Raw genomic sequence first — 12,837 nt, 5'->3', positions numbered from 1 at the left:
CCGTTCAATATTTACAAATTGAAAACATAAATTTTATTCATGTTAATTATTATTGAAGGCTGAAATATTCTGGTCTATAGCCATAGTTATTTTTTTTATAAAATTATGTTACTATTGAAATAGATTGATAACAGTTACATGCAGGTGATAGTAATTATTGATTGTCAAAGGATCTGATTAGAATCGTTTCAGTCGTCGGGTTGTTAAGTTGTCACGAAGATTAATAGCTAACACATTTGCTTCTTTAACGCTTCTACTTGGAGGATCACATGTAACATTTTATTTGTTATAGCGAACATAAATAAGTTCCAATAGGTTTGAGAATGATTTTATATATGTTGAGTACATATTCAAATTAGAACGATATAGGATACATATATAGGATTCAGCCATTAAGAACAAAAAATCTATTGAGTGTGGTTTTCATTAAAAAAAAAATAATTGCCCCTAATATCACGGACTATTTGAAAGTGGACTCATGGAAGAACCAAATAAAATTGAAATAAACCGCACATAAAGAGATTTGATCGATCATTTTCTGTACTATTTTATAGAATTTATTTATATTTTGCATAATTAACAATCAATAGTGAATCAGGACATCAAGTTTTACAAGAATTAAGAATTATCTGTTTTCATAAAATTTAATCTAAAACATTATTTTTAATGATTTTAAGTAATTATACTTTAATTTACATATTTATTTATTATAAACAATTCAAACTATTTATTACATAATTATTAATTATTATATTTATTCTTAAGATGACAGAAAGTAAATTATAGTCTTTAAAATTTACTATTCAACAAATATCCGTTTATCATTCTTTACAAAATCTTAGTTTTGTTAATTCTATATTAATATTCATTCAAATTTAAGGAATGAATAGATGAATAGAATTCGAATTAAATCATTAATTTTGTATTCAAATGTATCTCTGATTTTCATTGATCATTCATTGTACTGAATTTAATTCCTCGCTGGCATTACTTTGTCCTCAGAACTTTTTTCAAATATATCTATCCAGATGCTTCCTTAAAAAAATATACATTATTATGACTTAATTAAAGTTAATATAAAGAAGCAATTATGCCAAAAGGCTATATTTTCTTTTTGAAATGCTGACTGTATCGAAATCCCGACGTTCGAAATCCCGACTGTATCGAAATCCCGACAACCATAATCCCGACTATATCAAAATCCCGACTATATTAAAATCCTGACAACTATAATCCCGACTATCAAAATCTCGACTATTTCGAAAATGTCAACAATAACATTATTAATAATAAATAATAACAATTAATAATCTAATTGTATTTGAGATTATTTCATAATGTTAAGGTTTATTATGAATAATTCAACAAAATAAAATAAATGAATAATAATTTATTGTTAATTATTGTTAATTTATTGAAATAATTTAAAAATGTTATTGTAAAATTTTTCGATATAGTAGGGATTATGGTTGTCAAGATTCTGATACAGTCGGGATTATGGTTGTCGAGATTTTGTTATAGTCGGGATTTCGATACAGTCAGGATTTCGAACGTCGGGATTTCAATAGATTGTCTTTCGGTTGTCGCGCTTGCGATATTGACCCATGCTAATAATATAGTACGATTTTATTAAGTCTTGATAATCCAAAGATTATCTATCTCTGATTTCGAATATATTTGCAACAAATTGCAAGGGAAATGTTTAAATTGAATGTAATGGATTGATTTCGGGACACAGTGGAATATTGTCTGGTGTTATCGTTGTGGAGTTGGGAATTAAATAATTCAATTGGTTTAAAACAAGTTTATTATAATTGGTACTCTTGGGGTCCCTTTCCAAGACAATGTAGATAATCGACAGTTTGACTAAGACCTATTCTAAAATACTTATATTACTTACAAAGTTAATTCTTATTAATACGGGGTAGGAGTTGTGATCAGGAGTAGGGTTTGATTATATTGATGACTAAGCGTTCCCACGGGAATCGGCCTCGGTGGTTTTGTTTATTATAAGACCGGGACAAATTCCTATGCATTTGTTTATATGAAAAAGATGATCGATTACGATTGTACATGTAACGATCTTTATGTGTTTATTATAAGGACTTGAATTCGGTATAAAGGTATAGGAGTATCGATGGGAATATTTACGCATGGTCCTCTTTGTTTATATTGAAGTGTATCGAACTGGAATCACGGTAGAGATTCATTTATGCTAATGTTTATATAATAATGCGACTTAGAAATGCTTTGGATGTCTCTACTTCGTTAATACACTATATTAACAATAACAATTATAATAATAATGGTTGGACACAACAGTAAAATACAACGGATAGTTTTTTAAATGAATTATTACGAGTATACAAATACAATATTTATCAAGAATTGTTAATGTTATGGTTTTGGTTTTAACAAATTACATAATTGTTTCTTTTAATTAGTCCGAAACTAAATATACTTTGATAAAAATATAATTGTGAATCATAACTAACGTCTTATATGAATAATTAAACATTTGATTGCAAAGTAATAACAAATAACCACGAAAATTGTAATGTGGTTGTTGACGTTGGAAAAACATTATAAGAGGACTTTATACTTCACATTTTTATCAGTCAAAAAGAAAATAAAGAAATGTATCCGGCCAGACAGTAAAAATGAAAAGCTTACAACCACGTATTTATTTATACAATCTTAATTATCTACTACAATCTTCGTATTGTAATAGACGAAAAAAGCACTTGACCTTTATGCGGAATCATTATTTTTATTACCCAGGTCCATCAACCACGGTGTTTTCGTTATTTGAGTTTCAATGTCAATATTTGATATTCCTGACTAAGCATTTCCACATATGTTAAATCAATTGGCACAATGAAACCAATGTGAAATAAAAATTATGTATAAGGAGAGTTTGTTATATTTTCCAAAATATCTACTTGTATTGTGGAACATATATGTTATATTACTTTAAACGTGCCTGCATAGCAACTGCATTTTTTGTTGGTCAATTTAAAATAAAATATATACGGTATTATGAAAATAAATGTATTATAAATATGCATTGCTATGAATACAAATTTAGTCAGTTATTGACTGTTTTTTGAATTTTTTTTTGGGTAAAAGTCCGTTACGAAATTTAAATGGAAGCGCGGAAAAAATGATCTCAACAACCTAGTTGTGTATTTGATACATCAAACGTATTTTACATTTCTTTACAATTCATTGTATGACTACAAATACGTATTTTTTATTTAATACATTAAATACTATATAATCGGCAAGTGAATTTTCAACACTAGTTAAGGTAATTAAGTCAATATCATTTATTTTATTTGGAATAAAATGGATTAACGTGTACAGGTTATTCGGTTTCCATGATGTTAAATTCGATGACGAAGGGATTGTATGTGGTGAAAGAAAAATCCGCAAAAGAAATACTGCAAATGAAAGTTAAGAATATCTACTTTCCTCTGAAACAACAGAAACATATTAAGCAACATATTAATATAAAAGTGTTGCCAATAAAATTCAAACTGATTATGAAACGAATGAAAGTTAAATGTAAAGAAATATTTCGTTTCAAACATACAATCAAGATAATGAATCAAGATGATTTGATTAAATTTTACAAGCGCATAATTCCATTCGAATTGTTTGGATCACAACTGAATAACGACATGTTTTACAATTTATTAACGATTATTGCTACAAGAGCGACTCACGAGTGTGTTTTGACTCAATCTATTTCTTCAGGATATGATCCAAACGCTATAGATTGGTTGCACGACGTCATTCCGAACAAGAGGAAAGCTATGTTACATATGGGATTAAGAGTTTTGATAGAAATTATTGTATATCCCACGTTTAATAAAATGTTTCATCCAGTACGCATGGGTCAATATTACGAAATACGCTTTGCGGAGAGAGTCAAATGGAGCAACTACCTAGCAAAAGTGCGAAATTTTTTAGTTAAAAGTAAGAGTATAGTGGCTGTTGAGCGAAAGCTTGTAGTGAAGCCCAGAGGAGTTTTGTATATTAGGCCGAGAGGTGATCTAACAAATATAATAGATTTTAGACCTTATGTTGTATTTAACTCAAAATTGAATGTAATGAGTACTATTTATAAGAAAACTGTCACGAAATCCTTATACCAATACGCCGAGTCTCTAACTTTCGTAAAAAGAACTCATTTTGGGAAACACTGGCAGAAATATATAAGGATAGTCGGAGATTCCAAACTTTTTGCTACAAAATTGGACTTAATGGATTGTTTTTCTAACATAAGTGTAGACATCTTAATCGATATCTTGAATGATGCTGACGTTAAATATCTTTCGAAAAATATGAAAGAGAAACTCAAATTTTATGTAAAACACCAATACGTCATGTTCGGCAATAGGTTGTGGCTGTGGAAAAGAGGTCTGCTGCAAGGCGATCGATTTTCATCAGGATTGTGCGAGGTGTATTTTGCCAAACTGGACAGTGTAAACTTGAGAGAATTTAATAAAACCAACTGCTTCCTGCATAAAACTGTAGATGACTATTTCTTCTGTTCCACCAAAGAAGAAGACGTTGCTAATTTCAAACAGATTTTAACCTCGTACGCAATGATCAATACAACTAAGATAGAAGACAATCGAATCACCATAACGTATTGTAATTTTAAAATAAATTTAAACCACAGGCACGTATCGAATTACTACAGATTTCCTAAGGACACACATATCCATTGCAAATACAAATTGTGGAACGTTAACGCACAATTGTCGCAATTGGGACTATTAACAAAATCGCTATTTTTTGCCTACAACAATAATAATTTTAACGCGACGGCGCTTAATACGAGTTATAACAATGACCAGACGATTTTGCGAAATTACTACGAAGCAATGGTTTTGTTGGCCTTTAAATTTGATGCCATGATAATGGGAATCTCTTTGGGGAAGCCGTCCATGAGTTATAAAAGCGAACATTTCGAAAGACACATATTCTCCACGGTCCATTACTATTCAAAAAAGTTGATACCATCTATTCCGAGGCGAGTTAAAGAGAAAATCGCTTACTTCGCTTTCTTAGTCGTGTTAGAACGACGAAAAAATAAATTGTACCGTGAAATGGTTAGCCATTTAAAATTATTGATAAATAAATTGTATACTTCCCAGTTTAATATGAGCTATTACAAGCAGTTGCCAGAATGCTTTAAAAATATCTCATTGCGAAGAGAATTTAAACCACTCGTTTAGAATCATTTTTATAATTAGTTTTAATGTTTAAATAGAAAAATATTTATGTTCTTATTACCTTTATTATGTTACGTTTATTTACTTATTTGCTACTTATTTGCTATGTTACTTATTTGCTACATGTGTTTAATATTTGTTGTGTTTTATTAAAATGTTGACTATAATAAAACTGACTTATTTTCCCTTATTCCTTTCAAACTATTTAGAAATACATGAAATAATTATATATTATCGATACTATATAACGTAAATGATATTGTTCGAAAGTTATGTTTCTATTTCATATTTACTATAATCAACTTAGTGAACTTCATTGTTGTTACTTGTTAAAAATGCTGATATTTTTGTCAATTGAAGATACTTTGAGATGTAATAAACTAATCATTGGAAATCCGATTGATTGTTAATACAATTAAGTATTCATTGCTATTGTTCTACTCTATATCATATCTATACAGAGTTTACTATTTCAATTAGAATTGATATTACTAAACATCTATAAACATATTAACAATTCCCAGTATACAATCAAATAATGTCCTATAGGGAATTGTATGAAGTTCCTTTTTGTGCGTATTCCATACGGTAAACACAATAGTTGCAACATTTGCCGACGACAGAGTAATGTAGGAATGGCTCAACATGTGTGTTTCAGTAAACCAAACAAAATCGTTGCATGTCACGTGCACACAATGAATTTCAAAGGACTTCTATCCCTCAGTTACCCTAGCAACAAAATAACAACCTCAGCGAACAAAGTGCAATAGGATAATATAATAAAAAAATGTATTAAACGATTTCAATTAAAACTCTATTCATAATTGAAAAATGTCTATTTTTCCTGTAGTTAAATGTATTTATTTATAATTGTTGTCTTTTGTTTGCGTTTATTAATATTTTTTTATTAATATTAATTTATAATTTAATCGTTGTAGTTTATTTTTTTCTTGCATTATTATTGTATATAGTTTTAAACTTTTAGTTTTATTTATTTTTGTGTTTAGAAATTTATTATATTGTATTATAGCTTACAGTTTTATAGTTCTGATTTCCTATAAACTTGTATTCATTTAGGTATTAGATTAGTTAAGGAAGAGATAAGTAAAGTCAGCATTAATTACAAAACACCGGCTGGATATTCATCCAAACCCCTTTGCTTAGACATAGAGAACCATCACCGAAGATTGAAGTTTTTCTAATAAGCAGTTCGTGAGTGCGTGTCTTAATAATGCGTGTGCCTTCAAAGTGATTATGTTAATGTTGGTTACTGTAACCAGTCCGGTTTATTATTTTATGTAAAACTGATGGCTAGGTATTAGTGTATTTAATTCACATTTACTATTTTGTATATTTGTAAGTTATTAACTTATCACTTTTACATTGTAGTTATTTTAAATTGCAGTATACATATTTTTAATCACTATGTTAATCTAAAATGACCATTTTTACCTTTTTCAAAATGAAACAATTATTTTTTATGACATTTTATATTAGTATATAAAAACTTAGCTTTTTTGGAATCTATTTTAACAAGAAAATGAACAAAATATATCACGTTCATATTGCCAATCAATCACGAGTATGGAATTGTATGAATAAACGACACGCGTTGTTTAATTATTGAAAAATATTAATTAAATATTTGCGAATAGGAATACAATTTGCAGCTTAAGATTATTTAGTATTAATGCATAAAATGTCGTCAATGGTCATTTGTATTGATATTATTTATTATTTTATTATTAAAAGTTAACATATCAACTTCATTTTATACTAAGACAACATCTTGTGGAACTGTAATATAATTGATTGGGCAGGTATAGCGAAGTAGGCCATAGTACTCGCTCTGCAGGTACTCCTACAGGGTATTTTTTAAATCATTGTTATGATATATAAGGTTTCCTTATGACCTTCATGGATTTATTACATAATGTAGTCGAAATTTATAGGTAGGCGCTTTTATTCTAAAAATCATCAACTATACGTTAAGGGTTAATTGCCCCATTTCTATGACGTTACAATTTTAGCACTGTATGTGTTATTCAATACGGATTGAATGATATACGTCAAGGGTCATGCGCATTTCTACCCAGCAACCCTGACGCTTACATAAAAAATATACTAACATACTGAGAGGAAGATGATATTCGTCCTGACAATCGCAGATGTTACAAGTTTTTAGCAACACTGCGTGATGCGAAAACTATCAAATTAATGAAATGTTAGAATAATGTAGTTTTTTTTTAATATTGCAGTGAAATAGTAAATATTAATTAATAGGAAAATTAGAAAGAATTAATTTGATCAGATATATGAAAAGAATATTAAAAAAAGGTAAAAATTTAAAAAAATATACATTTATAGCTGAACTAGGAATGTGTTTACTAGGAATGATATGATTAGCTCATAATGTGGATATGGAATTTCTGAGAAAAATGAATGAATCCTTTTAGAAACGCAGCAAATTTAAAAAAAATACATGATCATTAGGTTACATTAATTATCATAATTATAATTATGGAATCATTATCATTAAATAGGTGTTATATAACAATCATACCTAAAGTAACCTATTGTAAAAGTATATATTCATGTCAACATTACTGTCATAAAAGTAAATGTAACAAAATAAATTGTATAAACATGGAAAAAACTGTATGGAACATCATTTATTTGTATTATTAACCGGGCACATTTTTTGGAAATATATCAAAATATAATAATAATACTTTTACCATATATTGTTATAATTCGTGATACGATAAAGACCATTTTAATTACTTTTTAATAGCCTTGTTAATTATATGCGTTCATTGTAGATTTCGGAACAAGTAATTCCTTCAGACTAAAGCAATAGCTTTTGATTACATTTACATATACAATTTTTTGAAGAATTAATATAAAACATAATAGAAATTAGTTAATAAGAAAGTTGTCAACATGTTTATAATGATTAATAATATGTATTTTTATATATTTCTGTAATCATTGGTAATATGCGCAACGTTAGAAAATTGAAAAGAATCTTCCATATGGTTTATTTATTTATTTTGGGCTCGCTTTCCATTGGTGTAAATCAATTTCCAATGGAAAGAGTATGCTCGTAAGTTTAAAGGCTTCGACATGAATCATTAAATGATATTTGCGGTGGTAAAATAGAGCTAAACATTAGCTATCTCCATCCGACGGTTTTGACATTTTACCGGTTGGTACTACCACGGAACACTCGGTAAAGATTCGTGACGAAGCTTGTGTTTACCATGGATATAATTATGTGTATAAAATGATACGGAAAAGTGAATTTGTTTAATTCCCAGGAGATTATTCTACAGAAGATTCGCTTTCTATCCATATACGGTACGTAGAATTTTGTTAGTGCATAAACCAGTAAATCTTCGTAGAAATACGTCCCTAGAATACATCGCCATTTGCAAAATCGTAATTGTACAGATTTTCTTTTTAACTTTATCACATTAATTCCTGTATATTTATATGCCAATTCAACAGGAATGTATCCAGGATACTTGATAATATTTGTTTATTATGCTTTTCCTAACCTAGCTTTACCCGTAAAGTGGTAAATTAAGTGAAGATTTTACATTGCCAAAGGAGCGTTGAACTCTATTAACCTTTCATTTTTCAATTCAATTTATTTTTTCATATTTGATATTAATTTAAATTTTGAAAAGTCCATACTGCTACAATACCATTGAACAAAACTATAAAGTTTATAATACATTTGAGAAATCACTAATAACTCGTTATTATGAATTTCTCCCTTCCATTACCACTTCAATAAGTAAGAGATGTGATATGAGAAAGCAATAACAAGAAAACCTATATCCAAATTATTTTTCTTTGCAAAACATAGCTGTGTTTATGTAATGCAATTATGTTATCTCTATAAATATGTTTATTTCTTTTAAAAATTACAATATAATGGACTTTTTCAAAAAATTTCAAACAATAATACCAAATCATTGATTTTCAGATTGATTATAGAATCATGAATACACCAGAGGTATCAAAAAAGGTTCTCATTGATCCATCAATTCCAATTGAGGAATTGCTTGGATCTGTGACAACCTACAACAGTGTGGGGTCTGAAATGAAGAGTTTGCAATTGAGGACAAGTGCTAGGGTGTTTAAGAAAATGAAATTGGATTCAGAATTAGCAGCTCTAGGACCAACTGATAAAAAAGGTGCTTGATTTCAAACTATATATTATGAGTTTTCAAATTTATATATTCGATTTATAGAAGAGAAAAAAGAGGATACTAAGAAAGAGGAGATGAAACCTGAAATGAAAAAACCTCCACTGAGAGGTCCACTCTGGTCACATGAAGATAAAACCTTATTCTTCGAGGCTTTGAATGAATATGGAAAAGACTTTGATGCCATTCACACTTCCATTAGTAATAAATTGAAAAAGAGAGGTGTTCCAGAATATATGATCAAGACTAGGGAACAGGTTAGACATTTGTATTATCGAATATGGCATAAAGCATCAAAGCATTTGAAGTTCTCTTCAGGTACTAATCACAAAATTTTCTTGTTTGCATGTATATATTATCTATCTGCTTTCAGATGTAAAGAAGCTTGCTCAAGAACTGTATTGTCTTATAAACTTTGGTGAGCTAAGGAAAAAATTGACATTGATAAGTGAAAAGACCTCAATCAGATTGAATGAATTAATTTACAGAGGCTCTTTGAATATGAGAGTAAAAGGAAAAACAATTCGGATTAGAACACCCATGTGCAAAGCATTGAGGAGACTGAATCAACTTGATGGTAATTAAATGAAAAGAATATAATGAATATAAAACAAATCCAATTATTTATAGAAAATGGAGGTGATGAATTAATAAAACTGCCAAATAGAATATGCATAGAGTTAAAGCCCAAAGATATGCACACATGGATGAAAGTTCAAGAAATGTCACAGAATCCAAGAGTTAAAACAATAATGCCATTGCAAAAACGACTGGGAACGATTTTTACACATTTGACTGAAAGATGGAAAACACAAGAGGTTTATGAGGTATTTTAACAAAAAAAACTTTAATATTTGTGTTTTTAATGTGTATTTGTTTTATTAATTGTTGTTTAGCACGAAAAATTACTAGCTGAAGCTGAATCAATTCCACTAGATGACCCAAGTGACAAAATATTAGAAAATACAAAACCCAGAACTGATCCTTTCCTTAGATTTCAACCTCCTTCAGACGTTAATATTACAATACCGACGATTAGTGTAACGGAATATATGACTACTGAAAATATCTGTCTGAATGCCTATGAAGAACGCATTGGAGCAAAAACGTCTGGTGAGAAACTCTGGTTAGATGCTTACCCCAGTTTTAAGAATGCTTTGAGTCGAGGTATGATACACGTTTTGTTTCTAAAAAAATATGTTTATAGTTGTACACTTTAGGTTCTTTACGTAGGGGTGTAAAACGATGTCGTACGAATAGTGTAAATGAAAAGCAGATTCCCAAATCATCATCAAGCATTATCGATAACAACGAGAATTGCTTGGTAGAAAACGAGCTACCTGGAGCTAAAGTGAATGACTTAATTGATGAAGCAGTAAATACTATTTTGGCGTTACAAAATCCTGCAGAAAATATGGAAATTGTAGAAGAGAAAAAACCCGATGATATTAAAATGGAAGAAGACTGTTTATTGCAAGTAAAAAAGGAACATGATATTGCTAAGATTAAATTAGGTTGGACTATGGAAGATTGTGGGACTTTAACCGTCGGAGATTTATATTTAATGGTAATTTGAATAAAATAATTATATTTCTGTTATCTTTAGTAAAATGTAATTTAAACTTTTAAAATTTTAGTTTGGATCAGATTCCATGGTTTGTTTGGTGTACAGTTGGGATGAACAGGAGGGGATTCAATTAATAAAAGAGGAGGAGTCTATTAATGAGACTGTTGACAATGAAACTGTGATAGAAAGTGACAATTCAGATAACTGCAATAATTACGAAAGATTAAATCACAAGCCGGACGAATTATCGGTGACTTTGAAGAGACTATTATCGATTGCGAAGTTGCATTACCGAAAGAATATTGTCAAATGTCCATGCGGTCATGTATGTGGTGCTCCTAATAAAGGAAACGGTACAAAAACTAAACCAACCGTACGGAAGAATCCTGTTGTCAACACTGAATCATCAACTCAACGAATTGAGCCTCCAAAAATTGTACAAACCACAACAGTCATTAATCTACAGCCAAGTAATGTAACTACTACAGCTAGTATGGTTCCAATTATTATACAGCCAAAGAAGTTTCCTCCAACTATATTCCGAAGGCCTATTTCGCCAAATGATAATTTAAGGGCGCAAATAGATGTAAGATTGAATTATTTTTTTAAATTTAACTTATAAATATTTTATTTTTTTTAGTCTATTCAGAAGTTAAGACCACGATATTGCAATCGAAAAGGCCGACGTCCTCGTTCAAAGCAGGTCGTTGTCGAAAGGAAATTACCTTTACTGGCGAATAAAGCAGATAGTGGTCGTCAGATTGTACAAATGAATATTATTTCCCAGGACATAACGATGCCACGACAAATAGCTCCGAAAATTGTGCCGCAAATTGAAAACAGCGTTCTATTAAACGAATGTAATTCCACGTTCGTTGAGGCTACCCTAACACCAGTAGCTGTGACCAGCAATCAAATCACAGGGACTTATGCCATATCATCGTTAGAAGAAAATAACATTAATTCCGAACATATTATGGACAATGCAACGACACCGAGTAGGGTAGGATCGCCAACAAGTATATCTAACTTGTTAGATCTAGCTTTGCAGTCTCACGTATCCAATGGTGGTGTCAAGGAAAACATTACAAGTTTTGTTGGTAATTTTTGTATAAATTTATATATTTAAAAAAAAAACTAATAATTTACATCGTTTAGGAATTTTATCTGAAAATAATATAGCCACTTCAACTCCTCCGACTAGTCCTTCAAGAATATTGAAAGAAAATGAGAATCAATGGTTAAATTCTGAAGTTGCAGACTTTTCTTTCAGTAGTTTTTTGGGTCACTTGGAATCTCCAATGAAGGCAACCCAATCAACATCAACAATAACCAACGATGATTCCCGCTTAGGACTCACCCAGGATGTCAGTTTATTTAAATTTCTTAAGTGATTTTGTTATTTACTTATAATGATAAATTTTAGGTGGATGCACAATTACAATCTCTACTTACTGAAAGTAGTTTGGATTATACTGCAAAATTTGCAGATTTGGCTGCACAAATGACTGATTCTAAGAAGTAATGAACAACTGTCTTTCTTATCATTGAAAAAAAAATGAAAAGTTAAATAATCTTAGCACATAACTACTGAAAGTGATCTTTAAAAGCAATAGATTTAAAAGAACATAAACAATTTTCATAACTAAACTTTCAATGTATATTATCTAATATTCCTTAAAGTTATGTAATGAAGTTAGTAATAGCAAGTTGTTTTGAAATATTATGTTATTTTAAATTATACACAAATATTATATAGAACAGATGTATTTAGATTTTTACATTTTAAATATATGTAGTAAAAATA

The 12,837-nt window shown here is 29.5% G+C and overlaps 2 protein-coding genes across 2 annotated transcripts; both read left to right on the top strand.

Annotated features, from left to right (window-relative positions):
- The first annotated feature begins 3,605 nt into the window (after nt 1-3,605).
- Nucleotides 3,606-5,249, top strand: LOC108567640. Its single transcript, XM_017928233.1, has one exon. The coding sequence runs from the start codon at nt 3,606-3,608 to the stop codon at nt 5,247-5,249; it is 1,644 nt and encodes a 547-aa protein (XP_017783722.1).
- Nucleotides 5,250-8,470: 3,221 nt separating this feature from the next.
- LOC108567669 (protein cramped) lies at nt 8,471-12,657 on the top strand. The gene is made up of 11 exons (XM_017928273.1): nt 8,471-8,606; nt 9,241-9,451; nt 9,509-9,781; nt 9,837-10,040; nt 10,094-10,290; nt 10,360-10,630; nt 10,684-11,030; nt 11,101-11,616; nt 11,671-12,130; nt 12,189-12,397; nt 12,457-12,657. Exons 2-11 carry the CDS (start codon nt 9,256-9,258, stop codon nt 12,553-12,555), a joined length of 2,772 nt encoding a protein of 923 aa, XP_017783762.1. The 5' UTR covers nt 8,471-8,606; nt 9,241-9,255; the 3' UTR covers nt 12,556-12,657.
- The last annotated feature ends 180 nt before the right edge of the window (nt 12,658-12,837 follow it).

Source organism: Nicrophorus vespilloides, unplaced genomic scaffold, assembly GCF_001412225.1.
Source record: "Nicrophorus vespilloides isolate i.1.1-1 unplaced genomic scaffold, Nicve_v1.0, whole genome shotgun sequence".
NCBI classification, from domain to species: domain Eukaryota; kingdom Metazoa; phylum Arthropoda; class Insecta; order Coleoptera; family Silphidae; genus Nicrophorus; species Nicrophorus vespilloides.
The sequence above is the reverse complement of the archived record's forward strand: the minus strand, read 5'-3'. Positions and strand labels throughout refer to the sequence as shown.

What these genes read in the sequence shown, in the direction of transcription:
- LOC108567640 (XM_017928233.1), top strand. Translation starts at nt 3,606, where the DNA reads ATGAATCAAGATGATTTGATTAAATTTTACAAGCGCATAATTCCATTC.
- LOC108567669 (XM_017928273.1), top strand. Translation starts at nt 9,256, where the DNA reads ATGAATACACCAGAGGTATCAAAAAAGGTTCTCATTGATCCATCAATT. An exon ending in TAAGAATGCTTTGAGTCGAG is followed by an intron (nt 10,631 to 10,683) that starts GTATGATACACG and finishes TGTACACTTTAG; the next exon opens with GTTCTTTACGTAGGGGTGTA. An exon ending in AAACATTACAAGTTTTGTTG is followed by an intron (nt 12,131 to 12,188) that starts GTAATTTTTGTA and finishes TACATCGTTTAG; the next exon opens with GAATTTTATCTGAAAATAAT.